Source organism: Alexandromys fortis, unplaced genomic scaffold (assembly GCF_014885135.2).
Source record: "Alexandromys fortis isolate MF-2015 unplaced genomic scaffold, M_Fortis_MF-2015_v1.1 scaffold_218, whole genome shotgun sequence".
Lineage (NCBI taxonomy): Eukaryota > Metazoa > Chordata > Mammalia > Rodentia > Cricetidae > Alexandromys > Alexandromys fortis.
In genome coordinates this window covers 914,065-932,686 of record NW_026068112.1, presented here as the reverse complement: position 1 = coordinate 932,686, position 18,622 = coordinate 914,065, and the positions used below count along the sequence as shown (strand labels likewise).

At 44.6% G+C, this 18,622-nt stretch overlaps 2 protein-coding genes across 8 annotated transcripts in view; both read left to right on the top strand.

Moving 5' to 3' along the window:
* Arnt (aryl hydrocarbon receptor nuclear translocator) overlaps window positions 1-2,203 on the top strand; it is a 69,826-nt gene extending 67,623 nt beyond the window's left edge. For all 6 annotated transcript variants that reach the window (XM_050124588.1, XM_050124584.1, XM_050124589.1 and 3 more), the window contains one exon: window positions 299-2,203. In XM_050124588.1, coding sequence (XP_049980545.1) covers window positions 299-388 — 90 coding nt within the window. In that variant the 3' untranslated portion in view covers window positions 389-2,203. The remainder of the gene's footprint in view (window positions 1-298) is intronic.
* Window positions 2,204-2,339: 136 nt separating this feature from the next.
* Ctsk (cathepsin K) lies at window positions 2,340-12,759 on the top strand. Of its 2 annotated transcripts, XM_050124591.1 has the most exons (8): window positions 2,340-3,975; window positions 5,420-5,540; window positions 5,969-6,091; window positions 6,186-6,344; window positions 7,243-7,461; window positions 10,305-10,470; window positions 10,607-10,712; window positions 12,222-12,759. In XM_050124591.1, the coding sequence occupies exons 2-8, from the start codon at window positions 5,421-5,423 to the stop codon at window positions 12,319-12,321; spliced, it is 993 nt and encodes a 330-aa protein (XP_049980548.1). In that variant the 5' UTR covers window positions 2,340-3,975; window position 5,420; the 3' UTR covers window positions 12,322-12,759. The 2 variants fall into 2 exon arrangements, with proteins under 2 accessions (XP_049980548.1, XP_049980547.1); XM_050124590.1 differs by lacking the exon at window positions 2,340-3,975 and having other exon boundaries at window positions 4,011-5,540.
* The last annotated feature ends 5,863 nt before the right edge of the window (window positions 12,760-18,622 follow it).

Below are 18,622 nucleotides of genomic sequence, written 5' to 3'. Positions count from 1 at the left end.
CTCTTCCAGGAGGCCTGGGTTCAATTCCCAGCACCCACATGGCGGCTCACCACTCCAGCACCTTCACACAGACACACATGCGACAAACACCAGCGCACAGAAAAATTAGAAAAGAAAGAAAATATCAAGGCCTAGAAACAAGAAAAATAAAGGAACTATAGGAGGAAGATGGAGAAAGGACTAGGAAAAAGGCTGTGAGCCGAGGCTTCTGCAGGTCAAGAATGATGGGCAGGGAATGTTGAGGGGACACAATAAAAGTAAGGGTGTGTGACCCAAATCTAATCTTTTTCTTCATTAGGAAATGTTGTCCATGCTGGGAGACCAGAGCAACAGCTACAACAATGAAGAATTTCCTGATCTAACTATGTTTCCCCCCTTTTCAGAATAGAACTATTGGGGTGAGGATAAGGGCGGGGGAAATCACTGTTTGTTTTTAAAAGCAAATCTTTTGTAAACAGAATAAAAGTTCCTCTCCCTTCCCTTCCCTCACCCCTGATATGTACCTCCCTTCACCCCTTGACTCTGAAGTAACATTTATGGAAGAAATGAAATGAATTCCCAGGCTTTTAGGGTCCTCTGAAAATCTGAAGACAGGTGAGGTTGGAAGTCCTGTCCTTACGTCTTCTTACCAGAAGTGTCTTAGAAGTGATGTTTGCCCGAGTCAAGGGGCAGAATAGAAGAACCTGACAGCACTAATTGCCTTGGAGACTGTGGCTTGTTTTGAATACAAACTCTGAATAGAATGGAGGACAGGAGAAAGAAACATCCTCATAACCAAGGATCATGAAAATTCATAGGTATATGTGGAGCTTTAGGAGGTGAACAATCCTCTGGAAAGGAACATGAGAGAGAGAGAGAGAGAGAGAGAGAGAGAGAGAGAGAGAGAGAGAGAGAGAGAGAGAGAGAGAGAGTGTGTGTGTGTGTGTGTGTGTGTGTGTGTGTGTGTGTGTGTGTATCTGAGCCCCTCTGTCGTGTTCTTCCTCCCTGTTAGGGAGTATATGCAAAGTTTGTCCCAGATGTTCTTTGTCTTTTTGCTTGGTCTTCAAAGAGTCCTAAAAAGGTAATTTTTCCAGGTATTTTTGTGTTTAGTATTGCAGCCAAAGAGTATTTAAATTAAGTCTTTGCTGCACTTAAACCGATGCCCAGCCAAAATGGAACTTTAGGCCAATGTTTATACAGAACACATTAATGATCAAGCTGGATTGCTCCTCTTTGGTGCTCTCAATTTATGTGGAAGATCTGCAGATCAAAATAGGCTGGCAAGATAAACACTGTCAGAAATCTCAGACTTGCCCATAAGTTAATGCTGCATTTTTCTGTCAGAGTCACACGTGTTCTGGAGAGGTTATTTCCGCATGGAAGCTCAACTTCTTGGATCAGCTATCTGAGTGATGAGGGTATAAACCAAATAGAAAGCCCTGCTACACACTAGCCTCTCCTTCCTGTTGTCAGAAGCACGTGTAGGTAGGTCTTCCTGAAGTCTGCCCTTTGCTCCCTCTCCAAACCTGGATTTGGGCTTTGCTTTGGAATAAATGTGAGTCGATGTGTTGTTGAGTCCGGACTCATATCCACACAGGGTCACTTGATAATCACAGCCATAGAAACGCAGATACAAGCTACTGCCTTCACCCTTTCCTGTCCTCAGGTGCGTCTCACGTATCAGTAGCCTTTTTCTTCCTTCTTTTTACTGACTCCTGTCAGTATATAAGTGAAAGATTAAACTAACACAGAAAAGATGTATTAAGTGTATTCATAGGGTAAGGAGCCTGGATGGAGAGGCTCATGGCGAGGCTGGGGAATTGTTGTGTACTAAGTTTCCCTCCGTTTCTCTCCAGTCTGGTGCCAGGCAATAGAGTGGAAAAGGAGGCTATTTTTTTATTCTATATGCACACATACAGTATCATATATATTTATATCACAATTTACAGAACCAAAAAGTTGAGTTTCCAATGAAATATTTGTTTTTTAATAATCAGCTTGTTTTTAAATGTGATCTGAACTATATAATGTACAGTTATTACAGGGCTTTTGAAGAATGGGCGGGAGGGAGAAGCTACTCTGAGGGTTTTGTTCTGCTTTTCCTTCAGGGTTTTATTTTTGATTGTTTTTTCTTGTTAGCCATCTGTGCTAAGCCTTACAGTGGCAAAAATAATGACATGTAGCAAAGATTTTAAAACAAAGTATTTTTCTTTTATAAAGTTTATTGTGTTGTGTGATGTTGTTTGCGGCTTCATTATCCCCTTCCAGCTCATAAATAACAGACATGCGCTAAAAGAATCCCTAATTGGGCTCCAGACACATAAGCATAAAGCATAGTTGAGTTGATTTCGGGAATTAGAGATCATAGGGCCCTGATCACTCAGCCCCCTGTTCCTCACTTACCTCCTGATCCTGACACATTGTGAGTAATGTCAGTAGTCACACTCTGGGAGTGGGGGCTGTCTAGTCTCTTAGAAGTTGCTGGGAAGAGCTCTTGGAACTTGAAGCCACTGGGGGACATCTGGGTGTCTTTTCCCCCGTATGTCCTCCCAATTAGAAGGTGGTTAGAGAAATGAGGGAATTGTCATGATAAACTGTTTGAATATGGATCTGGGCTCCCTCTACTTTCATGGTTTGCCTTGAAATCCAAAGGCAAATCTGGGCTCTGGAATTGGGGTCTACGTGAGGAATCCAGCTTGAAATGGAATCTAGATTTGTGGTAATATCCTTTTTATTCCAGGATCCCTCATTTTCTAATTTCTCACATCTGTTTATGGAAAGAAATGGAGTTTAGGGTTATGGTTGGCTGAGCTAGAGTCTTATGATCTGCCACATGCATGGGTTTTGGGGAAGCATTTGGAGAAGGTCTTGTGACCGGGTCTAGTTGGGGGTTTTAATAATTGAGATGCAGTGCTCATCCGATCCTCCCATCTGAGTTTGACGGTAGAGTCACATGTGTGTCCGTCAGCCTGATAATGCTGATTCCGGTGTTGTAAATAATTAGGTGCTACATTGGGTTGCTTTTGCTCTTAGTGCTGTGTTGGCCGCTGAGCCCTGGGCCTCATACTGTTTGGCAAGCACACCACCACTGAGTTATGTTCCTCTTTTTTTAACTTTTCAGTTTTCGACAGGATCTAGGGTGGGCTTGAACTTGTGAGTCTGCTCTTATTTATTTAGAGACAGCATCTCGCTGTATAACCCTGGCTGGCTTCAGACTCACTCTGTAGACTGGCCTGGCCTGACCTGACCTCACAGAGAACCTGTGCCAGGGTTAAAGGTGTGCCCACAGCCAGCTTTGATTTTACTTCAGCTTCTTAATGTGTGCACCACACACGCACTCAACTTCCTGACTGCTCCTACCCCATTTCACACTGACTTTCTGCACAGCCATGTGGGTTAGAGCAGCTGCTCCCTCCCAGAAGCAGTAATACTAGCCAAGAGTCACAAATTTTTTAAAATGTTTAAATTGGAGCCTTATATGCCACATACTACTCTTGTCTAGCCTTTGGTGCCCCCTTCCCCTCCGTGTGTGCTCACACACTGCTCAGTGCCTGCTGTCATCTCAGAAGATCTGACATAAAGTTGAAAATGGTTCAGGGGAAGGGGGTTGGTCCATGACTGCAAGGGTAGAAAAAGATGGAATTCTCCAAGAAGACATTTGAGGAAGGATGGAGACAGCAAGGGCTGTGTCCTTTCATTTCTTCTCCAAAGCCTCAGTTTGAATAATGTGCTGTCTTATCTTCCCCCCAAAGACAGTCAGATGAAGCAGAACATTTAGCAGCTCTCAGGAACATTGTGCAAATGCGTGTCCATCCTTCCACCCTAACCCCCCTTTCTCATCCTATCCCTGCCTCCCTCCCTTATCCAAATTTTCCAGCCACCGCTGGAGTTGACTTCCGCAATCCTGATGGATAAATCTAGCACCCTTAGTCTTCTGCTCACAGTAGCCACACTTCCTGTCTGAAAGGAGCCTAGACAACAGATTCTCAACCACAGGTAATGTTTTTTTAATGTTTTTAACTTCTGGATCTTTTAGTTTCTTATTCCTACCAGTTAGGTTCTCTTAAGAAGAGAAAGATATAGTGAGCTGGGGATCAAATAACAAGTTCCCTGAATAAAAAACATAATCCTTCTTAGTTCATTTTCTGGCTTAATGAAATCTGTCTGGAAATCTTTAGGATTCTGTGTATGAGTGAATATGTGGTTGTTGGTAAAAGCGAAGGAGGATTGTGAGCTTGCCTCCAAAGTGGATTTTTTTCTGGAGTTCTGCTTAATTAAAGGGTTAACTGACTCCTGAGGAAGAGGAATAGTTAACAGCCACGTCCAAGCCTGTAACATTCCAGTCACTAAATGTTCTGCTGAATATTATGTTGCTTTGCAGAGAGCACATAAAAGTGTAGTCAGTGTTGCACAAATTGTATTTGTATTGGAGACAGGGAATGGTTTTTAAATTAAGTGTGTGCAGTTAAGCCAACGCAAGAAGTTAATGAAGCCAGAGCAAATTCCTAAAAAGCTGTGAACTGTGACCTTGGTTATTACAGAATATTGTCCGTCTGTCCTGCATTTTCCACTTATGCATCTGAGGCTTTTGTCCTGTGAAACAGCCACGTCTCTGGAAAAAAAGAAAAAAGAAAACCCATGGCATCTGGTTAAGATTAGGGCCGTTTCCTGCCAAAAGAGGGAGAGTGAGGAAAGAAGAAATGAATACGGCAAATGAAGGCACAGAGAACAGGCCATAGATAAATGCTGTCGCATCAGTCCTGTTCTCTCCTGGCAGGATAGAAAGGATGCCATCAACAAAGCACGAAGCATACCTGAGCTAGGACTCTGTCTCTAACCACATTCTCTGCATGTGCATGGGGATACTGGAGAAGACCGGTGCTGAGCCTTTCCCGTTACCCATTCTAGTTGCCGTGTGTGCAGTGTTGGTGGGACATCTTGAATTGCAATAATTGAAAGCAGATGTTTTGGTACACTCCCCCAACTTTGCCCATTACTGCTTATCATGAAAATTACCTGCAATTCCTTGTCTATTTTCCACATACGGCCAAGTTTGCCAGCCTTGTAATTCGAAAGAAGCAATTCTTGGGTCGGGCATAGTAGCTCAGGCCTTTAATCCCAGCACAGGGTGGAAGGGGAGCAGATCTTTGAATTCAGAACCATCTTGGCCAACATAATGAGCTCAGGGATAGCCAAGACTTTCAAAGCAAGAAAATCAAGAAGTGTGTGTGTGTGTGGTTTCTTTTGGGCTTATGAATCCCTTAGGATTAATACATGTGTGTGTAATTTTCTGTAATTTTAAGAACTTATTTCTAAAGCTCCCAAAAAGTTAAAAGCCACCTTCCTGGTAATGTGTCTGCCGTCATCTCCACACCCACAGTCTGGCTAGACCTGTGAACCTCCTGCCAATGGAAATCTGCCCTAATTATTTCTTTGACAGGATGTGGGTATTCAAGTTTCTACTGCTACCCGTGTTGAGCTTTGCTCTCTACCCTGAGGAAATGCTGGATACCCAGTGGGAGCTATGGAAGAAGACCCACAAGAAGCAGTATAACAACAAGGTGCCTGGTCCTGCAAGGGGAACATGTAGGAGGGCTGGGACCTGAGGCCTCTGCTTCAATCAAATAGAGGGCTTCACCCCAGCAAGCAGTCCCTATTTCCTAACTCCAGCTGACTTTGGCTTATGTGCTCAGCCCCTCTATCTACTGCACAGATGTATTAGCTGGAGGGGTGGCTCAGGAATAGCACGAGTCCAGTATTGTGCACCACAGACGTGGCTGTGTGGTGTGTATGTGGGAATGCTTCTCATAGTAGTCTTAGTATTCTATTGTCTCTCGAGAACTTTGCGTTCATTTTCATGTGTGTACTCATAAGAGTCCATTGTTCCCAGCTAGACCAGACTTTCTGGTTATGGTGCATCCTTTCTCCTAAGCCTGCTTAGATAACTGCACACAGACTATGACCATAGTCTATTGACTCTTCTATTTAGGTAGATGAAATCTCTCGGCGTTTAATTTGGGAAAAAAACCTGAAGCATATTTCCATCCATAATCTTGAGGCCTCTCTTGGTGTTCATACATATGAACTGGCCATGAATCACTTGGGAGACATGGTGAGTTGCCCTCAGATCCAGGCCCACCCACTGTCTCCCCACCACCCCCACCACCCCCATCTCTGCTAATGCTTGACCTCCTCCCTTGTCTCAGACCAGTGAGGAAGTGGTTCGGAAGATGACAGGACTCAGATTACCACCACCCTCTCAGTCCCACAGTAATGACACTCTCTACATCCCAGAGTGGGAGGGCAGAGCCCCCGACGCCATCGACTATCGAAAGAAAGGATATGTTACTCCGGTCAAAAATCAGGTGCTTTCTTGTGTGTGAGTCTGGCCTGCAGTGTGGTATATCTCATGCTACAAGAATATAGCTATTTTGTATATTTAGGATTTTTCTACTTCAAAGAACTTGGTGTGTTACAACAAGCACGTTGCACATATATTTTCCTGCTCAAGTAGAAATATTTGTGCAAAATAAATTCTGAAATTGTAATTACTAGGACATAGAAAATCTTTCCCCAAAAAAGGTTTTTACAGTGTTAGGTTCTTATCTTCAGGAGAATCTCAGTTTTCCTAGGACCTTAACAGTACAGGGCTATGTCATCAGTAAGGGGAATAATTGATTTAACACTCATTCAGCAAACACCACCCCTCTCCTAGAGCCAAACAAGTCCAGCTGGTAAAGATTCAAGACTTCCTCCTCAGGAAATTCTCAGTCTTAAAGAGTAGAAAATTCTACGATCCAGGAGAGCAAACACTACTAGCTGACTAGCTGACGATTTCTGAGATTACTGTACACAAGGAGTTCCTACGATTTCCATGTAAATGAAGTCTCTCAGTGCTCACAAGAGTCAATTCATAAGCTATCACTCCCGTTTCCTCTTCTTTTGAGACAAGATCTCGAGTTGCCCAGGCTGGCCTCCACTCCACTCAGGCTGAGACTGATCTTGAACTCCTGGTACTCTTCCCTCTGCCTCTCAAGGTCACTTAAGGTCACTTAACTAGTGTGGAGTCAGGGTTAGAATCCAGGAGAAGGTCCATAGCCTTAGAAGCAGTGATCACAGTTGTTATCAGTAGGAGATAACAAGGCCTCACAAAGAAGGCTGCGCTTGTGCTTGAATTCTTAGCGTGTGGATGTTTTTAGGCTGCTAGGAAGATGCACCCTGTGTGAGAAGTGACGACTGACAGTTTTTCTGTGTGTCTCTCAGGGTGACTGTGGTTCCTGTTGGGCTTTTAGCTCTGCGGGTGCCCTGGAGGGCCAGCTCAAGAAGAAGACTGGCAAACTCTTAAATCTGAGTCCTCAGAACCTTGTGGATTGTGTGTCTGAGAACTATGGCTGTGGGGGCGGCTATATGACCACTGCCTTCCGCTACGTGCAGACGAACGGGGGCATTGACTCTGAAGATGCTTATCCATACGTGGGGCAGGTGAGACTCTGCCCACCGCAGGGTGGAGCCCTGTGCTGACTCTTCCTCCAGCACGACCTTGTTTCCTGTTACTGTACTGCTGCCTTTTCTTTCCTTCCTTTTCTTCTCTCTTCTCCTTTCTTTCTCTCTTTCTTTCCTTCCTTCCTTTCTTCCTCTCCCTCTCCCTTTCTCTCTTTTTATTTTTTAATTTTGAGACGATATTTTACTGTGTATCCCAAGCTAGTCACAACTAGGTATCCTAGGGTGCCCCCTTTTTTGAGACAAGATCTCAGGTAGTCCATGTTGGCCTTGAACTTACTATGTAGCTGAGGATGGCTCTGAACTCCTCTTGCCTTGAGCTTTCAAGTGCTGGGATCACAGGCCTGGGTCCCACATATGGCTATCCTGCTTTCTTAATAAAATGGCCATAGAAAGCCAAAATTTCCATAATGTAGAAAAACTTTGAACATCTCACCAGTCCCCCGGAGTTTCTAATGTAGATAAGCTGTGATGCGGACCTCTGAGAGAGGAGCAAGTTCCAGTGATACAGATGTTGGCGACTATCTGCTAAAGTATGTGCTCAGCGTATTTCCTTAAAAGGCTGGCTTATCCTTGATTTTTAAGGAGCTATTACAACATGCTCCAATTCATACTGCAGTCTGTAGCAAAAACCAAGATTTTATAAAACATATTACTATGTGTATTTGTGTGGACCGTGCATGTCAGTATGTGCAGGTGGGCTTGCGCTTTCTTGTGCATGTGAAGCCCAGAGAAAAACTCCCTGGATTCTCTCCTTCCACCATGGGCCCTGGGCATCAAACTCTAGTTATCAGGCTTATTCGGCAAAGTTTTACCTACTAAGCCATCTCACCAAACAAGATGTACCCACCAAGCCTGCTTGTCTGGCACAGCCTTTCCTCCCATGTGTTCATGTAAGACTTTTATAATACGCTGTTACCTTGGAACAGAGTCACCTGGGCTTGAAGGTGTCTGTGTCTTAAAATTTACTCTATAATGTCCAATTGTTTGCCTGCAGTATATACGAAGTCCCACTGATTCACTGCCATGTCCCTGGCCATCTATGTTTCTTCTTTTAGACTGAGGATGAGAGCCCGGGGGCATGCCTGTAATCCAGCACCTGGGGTTGGGACATGTTGTAGGAGCTGCAGGCCCGGCCACTGGATGACTCGGAAACTGTATTCTTTTAAACACTGCTTGGCTCATTAGCTCTAGCCTCTTACTGACTAACTCTCACATCTTGATTAACCCATTTCTAATAATCTGTGTAGCACCACGAGGTGGTAGCTTACTGGAAAGGATCTTAACCTGCGTCCATCTTGGAGAGGAGAGCTATAGCGTCTGTCTTACTGCCTTCTTCCTCCCAGCATTCTGTTCGGTCTACTCCACCTATCTAAATTCTGCCCTATCAGGCCAAGCAGTTTTCTTTATTAATTGACCAATGAAAGCAACAGATAAATAGAAGACACTCCCACATCAGGGACACAAGGGTTAGGAGTTCAAGATCATCCTAAACTACATGGTGAATGTGAATGTAGCCAGCCTGAGCTACATGAGCTCCTCTATGGGGGGAGGAGATCATGCAATGCCAAGGCTTAGCCTGAATTTGAGATCCTCTGTATCGTGCTGTGCTCACAGGAATGTTGCCACACAGTGGTGTCTTGTTGATCTGAGAAGTTTAACACCAGATTCATGTGTCAGGGAACAAACAGGTTTTGAGAAATTGAGGCAGTAGGTCATGTCACCTTAGACATCAAATGCTGGCAGTAATGTTGGTGTTAGGTATGTGCTCTTACAGAGCCTACCTTAGTGCGCTCAAGGTCTAGTATGTAGGAGAGCTGCCATAAAAAGCGCATCTCCTTGACAGACCTCGTGTTGTCAGTGAGGCCTGCAAAGCTTGCGTGGTTCTGAAAGATCAGAAGTTAAATTACTTAGCTGTTAATTTATTTTCATGTCATGTTATGTACTTATTTCTGTCTCTGATAAAAACGTAAGATTTAGCTTAAATTCTTTTGCCCATACTAGCATTGTTGAGTTGTGTACAGCGATCAAGGCCATCTCTCCAGCTGGACTTGGTGTTGACAAACTCCCCAAGGAGCAGCTGGTACCTTCCTGCACCGTGAGCCTTACATGTACTGTCCAGGCAGAAGATAATTTGCATTTTTTTAAAAAAAACAAAACTTTTATTTGAAAAATGTTCCCATATCCTGCATTAGTAAAAACTGTCTCTCAGAGTGGGAGAGGTAGGGCATGCTTGTAATACCAGCACATGGAGACAGAGGCCAGAGAGGGTCAGGAGTTTAGGGTCATCACTATATAACTATGTAGTGAGTTCAAGGCTAGCTTGCTACACAGTTTCAAGAAGAAGAAGATACTGATGGCAAGGGCTGGAGAGACAGAGCAGCGGCCAGGAGAAATAGTCTCTTCTCTTGTGGAGAGACAGAGCAGCGGCCAGGAGAAACAGTCTCTTCTCTTGTGGAGAGACAGCGCAGTGGCCAGGAGAAACAAGTCTCTTTTCTTGTGGAGCTGATTTTTGTGAGAAAGCAGGAAGCCACTGGACCTTTCTTCCTCACCTTTTTGTTTGTTTGTTTGTTTGTTGTTTTTCGTTTTTGAGGCAGGATCCTACTGTAGCCCAGGCTGGCTTTGAACTCATGGCAATCCTCCTGCCTCTGCCTCTTGATTGCTGGGTTTACCAGTGTGCATCACCAAACCTGGCTTCTTTTCATAGTTTTCTAAAATGGTAAGACCCAAAAGCTGGTCCATTGCCACTCACGTTGGTTTGCTTTCTTACCAGCTTATTGCCAGTCGATTGCTACAGTCCTCTTCACCTTTGATTTTCGTTCCAGGATCAAAGTTGTATGTACAACCCAACGGCAAAGGCAGCTAAATGCAGAGGGTACCGAGAGATTCCTGTGGGGAACGAGAAGGCCCTGAAGAGAGCAGTGGCTCGGGTGGGGCCTATCTCTGTGTCAGTTGATGCGAGCTTGACATCTTTCCAGTTTTACAGCAGAGGTGAGAGAGAGCCTCTTCCTATGGAGTCCCCCCTTCTAGGATGTGGGCGTGGTCCCGGTGCCATCTGCTAAGTCTGGTTCTCAGTGTAAACCCTGACTGGGACCACCCAGGGTCTCATCCCCGATTTGTTTCGTAGGTGTGTACTATGATGAAAATTGCGACCGTGAGAATGTGAACCATGCAGTGTTGGTGGTGGGCTACGGCGTGCAAAAGGGAAACAAGCACTGGATAATTAAAAACAGGTAACGGCACTGCCGTCCCTCTGTCCCCTCTGTAACACTGAGCCTCCCCTCCAGCTCCCCAGTATTTCCTTCAGGTTCATAACCACAAACCTTACCGTGCGATGGGTGGACAAGAATGTCCAAAGTATACACTGCTCAGCTGCTCCTTGTGCACACAGACAACGGGGCAGACCCTGTGTCCGTGCTGGTACAACCCATCAGGAAGACTGCTGACGAAGTCAGACAGAGAGCACTTCTTTCCCAGCGCTCTCTCCGGCCCGCCAGATTCTACTCCAAATGTAAAGTAAAGTAAAGCTAAGCAACTAGATGACAGTAAAGGCCGCTCAGCCTAATGCTGTGTTTGGTTGGCCGATGGATTTTGATTTTTTTGAGACAGGGTCTCCTATGGCTCAGGTTAGCTTTGAGCTCAATATGGCCCCAAGCTCTTCAACGTTATCTTAATTCACCTCCTCAGGTCTGTCTCCCACTTGAATTTGCTTTATACCTTGGCTTTAGCCACGTTGTCATAACACATCTCCCTTTCCCATCTGTCCTCAGTTTTACATCCTTTACCTCCTCCCATCCCTGCAGACGCCAAGTCTGTTCATCCTTCAGGTTCTGCCTTAAATACCACCTCTTCCTCATCTCTCCTCCTCCTCTGGAGACAGGCTTCCTGAACTTGCTGTGCAGACCACGCTAGGACAGAACTCACTGAGATCCTCCTGCCTCTGCCTCCTGGGTGCTGGGATTAAAGCCATGCGCCACCATACTCAGCCATCTCAATTATCTGTAAGACCTTGGTTTAGTTTCTTTGTTTGCTGTGGTAGAGGATTCTGACTAAGTCAGTTAAGGAAGACAAGGCTCACCTCTCGGTCTCAGGGCACTGGAGTCGTGGCAGCGGCGTCTCGGCAGCAGGAGCTGAGGCTGCTATCACATCCCAGCCACAGTCAGGAACAGAGAGCTGAGTCTGATGCTTGCATGCTAGTGCTGGGCTACTCCAGGGTCTGTCCCAGGAATAGTTCTCCCACAGCAGTTAACATAATGGAGATAGCGCCCTTAAAAATAAAACCCAGCCAGTGCTGGTGGCTCACGCCTTAATCCCAGCACTCGGGAGGCAGAAACAGGCCGATCTCTGTGAGTTCGAGATCAGCCTGGTCTACACAGTGAGTTCCAGGACAGCCAGGGTTACACAGAGAAACTCTGTCTCAAAACAAACAAACAAACAAAAAAAAAAAAAAACCACATTGGCATTCTAGCTGGGCAGTGGTGGCGCAAGCCTTTAATCTCAGCACTCAGGAGGCAGAAGCAGGCAGATCTCTGAGTTCGAGGCCTGCATGGTTTATAAGAGCTAGGTCCAGGATAGGCTCCAAAGCTACATAGGAACCCTGTCTCAAAAACTAAAAAAAAAAAAAAAAAAAAAAAACCAACTTGCTCATTTTTTGTATATTATCAGTGCCTAGTAAAATATAGTGAGTGTTTTAAGGACTATATAGATAAGATGCTAAGTATTTTTCTCGATTGGTTTTACAGCTGGGGAGAAAGCTGGGGAAACAAAGGATATATTCTCTTGGCTCGGAATAAAAACAACGCCTGTGGCATTACCAACCTGGCCAGTTTCCCCAAGATGTGATCCAGTCAGCCTAGACGTCCGGTTCTCCTGTTCCTTCTTCGATGGTGCCATGTAGCGGTGTATTTGGAAGGGAGTTGAGAAAGCACTGCTGAAGTGAGCGTGCTCCTGGTGACATCTCTGTAACTGTCCCTCTCTCCCCTCTCTCCACCCCGTTCTCTGAGAGTTGTCATCTCTGAGGCTAAGATCTGGTCCCGACTCACTGGGTTCTGCTGTCTGGGAGCTGATACTGTGTAGATAAACAGTGGAGGTCTCCAGCAGGCTGGAGTGACCTCCCCAAGTCCCTGTCTCCAGTGCCGAGATTCACAAACCTGTTCATAATTCTCTGACATATTTGCATGATATAAGAAATGTATGTTCTTTCCCTTCTTTGCACTTGAAATAAAGTATCTCATTTACAATTTAATAAATGACATTGTATCCACACTCACATTGGATATGGTACGAGGCAGCATTTATTAAGTACTTACTGTATCATGAAAACTATACATTTCTGGGATTAAGTGCACCCAAGAAGATATCTCAGTATTTAAAACTGCCATGAAGCTGGACACGGTGATGTGTTCCCGAGGTCCCAGCACTTGAGAGGCAGAGGCAGGAGGATCACAGCAGTGACGTGCGTACCTAAGCCTTCAAAGATCAGGTTTCTTTACATTGTTTTAATTTTTTTTTTATTTTTGAGATAGAGCCTCAACTAGATAAGGCTAAACTCACTATGAACCTGAGATAGACCATGAACTAAACTCCTGGTCAAAGTTTTGTTTTCTTTTTAAGAAAAACAAACCAGTCTCGTGTAGCATATGCTGGCCTGAGATTCAAGATCCTCCTGTCCCTGCCTCCCAGAGATGGCGTTATGGTCTTGTGCAGCGCTTTAGTAACAGATTTTAGGATGTGTCGCTGCTAGACCAGTGGTTCTCAACCTCCCTAGTACTGCAGCCCTTTAATACAGTTCCTCATGTTGTGGTGAGATTATTTTCATTGCTACTTCATAACTGTAATCTTGCTACTGTTGTGAATTGTAATGTAAGCACCTGTGTTTTCCAATGGTCTTAGACGACGCATAGGAGGGTATTTCAACTTCAAAGGGGTTGGGACCCACAGGTTGAGAACCGCTGTGCTAGAGGAGTGGATTAGCACAACCTGTTTTTCCATTTTCCACAAAGTACTGTTATCCCATGACAAAGAGTTCACAGCTACTGAACATTCATTGTCCTGCACTCTTGTTTAAAATATTTTTAAATTTAGTCGGTGGTGGTGCATGCTTTTAATTCCAGCACTCAGGAGGTAGAGGCAGGTGGATCTCTGAATTCAAGGCCAGCCTGGTCTACAGATAGAGTCCAGGATAGACAAGGCTACACAGAGAACTCTGTCTTGAAAAGAAAAGAAACAAAAATTAAATATTATACATTTGAATTATTTGTTTTATATATATAGTGTTTTATCTACATGTATGTCTGTGTGCCATGTGCATGTCTGGTGCCTACACAGGCCAGAAGAGGGTGTCAGATCTCCTGGGACTGGAGTGTGGATGCTGAGAGTCAAACTTATGTCCTTTGGAAGAGCAGTTAGTGCTCTCAGCCCCTGAGCCCTATCCCATGTCATAACTCTTATTTCATTCTTGGTAAACCCCTCCTCTACTCTTTTGGCCTATAGGACATGCCAGGTCCTTTTGGAGTAAGATATGCCTTTAATCTGTGGACCTGTGTGAGTTTGAGCCCAGCCCCTTCTATATATTGAGTCCCAAGACAGCCAGGCTACATAGTGAGATCCTATCTTAAACCTATCCACCCAAAAATATGTGGACATGTTTTTAGCTATATTTAAGCCTAGAAGGATGGAAAAAATTAGTTCTGACTCTGAGAATGTCATAGACTGCCATGTGTGCTCATGCCATGTCCTGCAGTTTTAACTCTTTGAAAGGCGAAGCAAGAGAATTACTTACGCCCAGGGGTTCCAAGCCTGACTGTGTACCATAGCAAGTCTGTCTCAAAAAACACACAGGTGGTGTCTGTGAGTTCAAGTCCGGCCTGAGTTATGTAGTAAGTTCCAGGACAGCCGGGTCAGTGTAGAGAGAGGCAATCTTAAGAACAAGAACGGAAGTTTGAAAGCAGGAAGACAGCAGAAATTAATAACTACAGATGGTATAATAAATACAACCAGGAATGGTGAGAATGAGGTATTGCTCATACCACCAGAAGTAAGTCATCAATGTATTGGATTCTAGATGGAGGCTTTAATGGGCACAAAGAATGTGTGGCGGGGTGAAAGATCACATGAAGCTGTGGGTTCTGCAGGAACTACTGAGGCTGGCGCGACTCACATGCAAGTACATGTGAAGCTAGGCTGAGAGTAGAAGAAGGGACTCCTGCGAGCCTCACGTGTTCAGTGTCTACCCAGGGCTCACTGGCAGTTAGTATGTATCGATCATTTGTGAGCAAAAAAAAAAAAATCCTGATCAGATCTGTACTTTAGTAATATTCTTGTGTAAACAAGAGATGAACGGAATGAAGAAGCAAGAGACTAGAGGAAGGTCTTGGTGTGGGACATAAAAACAGCTACTCACTCCAGATGGGATGCCTGCACGTACTGACAACAACCTGGTGGACCAGCGATTTTTACTATTGGGGTTACTTAGAGGAACATAAATGACTCAGAGACGGCTGGGCCACCAGATCCCACCCCAGCATGGGGTGTCATGAGGGTGACAGCTCATGGAAACTGAAAACCCAGAGCTCACTGCACAGCAAGCTGGAGAGCTTTCCAGGTGGCACAGCTTCTCTGAGTGTCTCCCATCAGTCCTTATTGCTTATATGTGCTTTAAAAGTAAGGGCCCGGTGAATCTGGTCAGCTTCAGGAACTTCCTGAAACTCTTAACTTACTTTCTGAATCGGCAGGATTGGATGTTTCGCCTCCCTTAGACCATCCTGAGTCTTACATAATGAATTTTCCTCAAAAAAAGAAAAAAAGGTTTTAATCTCAGAAAGGGACAATAAACCTGCCACATGAGCCTACACTACATTGGTCTCTGTTTGCACTGTGTTCCTCAAAGGTGGGGGAGAGGGAATCCTTCACAGAAGAACAGATCTCCAGACCTTTCCCAAATTCAAGTTTAGCAGACAGAAAATACTGCATCCAGACGAAACAATTAACATCCCCAAGTATAGGTGTGACACCATGTACATTTTACAATCTGCATGGTTCTCATGTGTTGGGGATCAAACCGAGGGCCTCACCATGTGAGGGAAGCATTCTCCTGGTGAGTTATATCCTCAGGCCAGCAAATGTGAAAATACACACACACACATACATACACATGTATATATATGTGTGTATGTTTATGTATACATACATATATATATTATGCCCAGATCACGGAATGCCCCCAAAACCAACTAGGAGACCGAGTCCTGTATGTAAAAGCAAAGAGCCTTTATTCTTACACAAGTTTGCAAACTTGGACTCTCTGTGTGTCCAACGTATTGGAGTGATCGCAGAGCCCTGAGCTCAGTTGGGTTGGTGTTTATAGTAGCAGGTGGGGGTGAGAGATTTCTAAGGTTCAGGACCCCTGATTGGCTGACATTTATCTAGGGTGTCCTGGTGAAAAGTGATGGGTGTGTTCTGACAGGTGATCCAATCTACAGTGGTTGGAATGTTAGCAATTTCCTTTGGATGTGTTCCTGGGTGATGCCTCAGTTTGTGGTCTTTCTCAGAACCAGGTATTGCCTTAGGGTAAACTACTGAGACTCTGGCCTCTATTGAGTTTGTCACAGCTGGGTCCTACGCATACATACATACATACATACATACATACATGCATGCATGCATGCATACATACATACATACATGCATTCATATACATATAACTGAATATATATAAGATACATATATATAACTAAATGCTCTTATTGAATGTTGAAAGCACCAGAGAGAAGCTAATAGAATATCTGATTCTCTATTGATAAATGTGTGCAGAATTCTCCTGTTTTGATGTAGGATTTACTTCCCCACTTCTGCCTAAAGAATGTCATTCAGGTTTCTGTTTTTTAAATAATGTCTACAGCTATGTGTGGCTATGTCATGGGAATCAAACTCGGGTCTTTTGACTCAGTAGCTGGGCCATTATACAGGCTTCTTGCTAGTCTCTTGGTAAGTGTTTTTCAGGGAAGTTTGCCTTTTATTACATTTTGGCAGGCTAAAATGGGGTTTTTCCAATACATCTTATAATTGGGTATATTTGTATATCGGAAAAATACTGATTTCTGTCTCATTCGGCTACCTTACCTTGAGTTTTTTTCTTTGAATTTTTCAGTTGATTTTCTTTAAATTTTTTGAGTATGAAAGTGTATAATACACAGATGTAAATCTCATCTTTTTCTTTCCAGTTTGCCTGTTGTTTCTCTCTGGTGTGTTTGTGTTCCTCCAGAATGGTAGTATGTTGAATGGGAGGGCCCGCTGTTTGTCCCAGCTGCCCGGCTAGCTTACACTCGAAATAACCACACAGAAACTGTGTTAATTAAATTATTGCTTGGCTCATTAGCTCTAGCCTCTTTTTGGCTAACTCTCACATCTTGATTTAACCCATTTCTATTAATCTGTATATCATCACAAGGTCGTGGCTTACCGGGAAAGATTCACCATGTCTGACCTGGTGGCTCCATGGTGGCTCTCTGACTCTGCTTGCTTTCTTTCTTCCAGAATTCAGTTCTGTCTTCTCCGCCTACCTAAGTTCCACCCTATCAACTAGGCCAAGGCAGTTTCTTTATTCATTATCCTATGAAGGCAACACACAAACAGAAGGAACTCCTACACCAGTAGGGAATAATGGGAGTAAAAACTCTTGATCCAGAGACATAATTATTTTTGTAGGTGCAATGAATTCCACTGTGGAATGCACAGGGCTGGTGAGTTGAGATGGGGTAAGAGCTCTTGCCACCATGCCAATGATTCAGATGCAAGTCTTGAGACCCCCATGATGGGATAAGAGAGCTGATGCCGACCAGTTGTCTGACTCACACACACACACAATGAATAAGTAAATGTAAAGAAAGGTGAAGATATTTATTTAGTGCCCATTAATCAAACGTGACTTTCGGTGTTCTAGGTTATGAATAATGTTGCAACCAATAGTTGATATTTTTGACACAGACAGTTTAAAATGATGAATTTGTCAGTCTTTTTAGTGCTTTGCGGGAGTACATACATATGTTCTTGTGTGTGTGGAAGTCAGAGGGCCACCTTGCCACCTTGCGTGTTATTTCTCAGATGCTGTCCTTCCTTTTACACAGTCGCTCATGGAACTCTCCTAGTAGGTGAGTCTGTTGGCCAGTGGGCATTAGGGAATCACCTGTCCTGCTTCCTTAGCCCTGGGGTGACAACCACTTGTCACTCATGGCCCTAGCTAATTTTTTGTTAACATTTTTTTTCCATATCAATATGATATGCCTGCTTGGTACCCAGGGAGGCCAGAAGAAGGCAGTGGATCCTCCAGAACTGAAGTTAAGACAGTTGGGAGCTTCCATATGGGTGCTAGGACAGAAGAAGCTGCCAATGCCCAGTGTAATGGGTTAATTTAAAAATACTGCGGATTCCTGAGTAGCTGCAGTGGCAGAAACGCTGCAGGTCCCCGAGCAGCAGCCGACAGCGGGCCATGTGGTGGCAGGTAGGGGGCAGGGGTTCCTGAGAGCAGCCAGTCCCAGGCAGAGACAGCACATGAGGCCATGCTGCAGGTCTCTGAAGGCGGCCAGAGGGACAGATGAATAGGCATGCCATGCAGAGTGAGGTTGGATATTTATTTAGTGGGTTATGGAAGGGAAGGGGAGAAGGAGAAAAGCAGAGAGAGAGAAGAAGAAGAAGGAGACAGAAGCTGCCTCTTTGAGAGGGAGACAGAAAAGGAAGAGACTCAGGCTGCAAGCAGGAAGGAAGATCTGCCTGCCTCAGCGGATGTGGGAGGGAGTGGACATGGCTTGTCTTTTAAAGAGACAGAACAGATCATTACACTCAGCCACTGAGCAGTCTCTCCAGCCCTGCCCATGTTTTAAAAAGGAAAATATCAAAACTTTACTTGTGAGTATGTATATTTGTGTGTGAGAGAGCGTGTTCCAGAGTTCAGAAGATGTCTGGGTGGAGTATGTATATTGTGTGCCGTGTGTGCGTGTTGCAGAGTTCAGAAGATGTCTGTGTGGCACAGCTGGAGGTACAGCAGCTCTGGGCCTCCTGGTGTGGGAGCTGGGAACTGAACTTAGATCCTCTACAGAACAGCAAGAGTCTCCGCTGCTGAGCCATCTCCCCAGGCCTGACAGTTGTT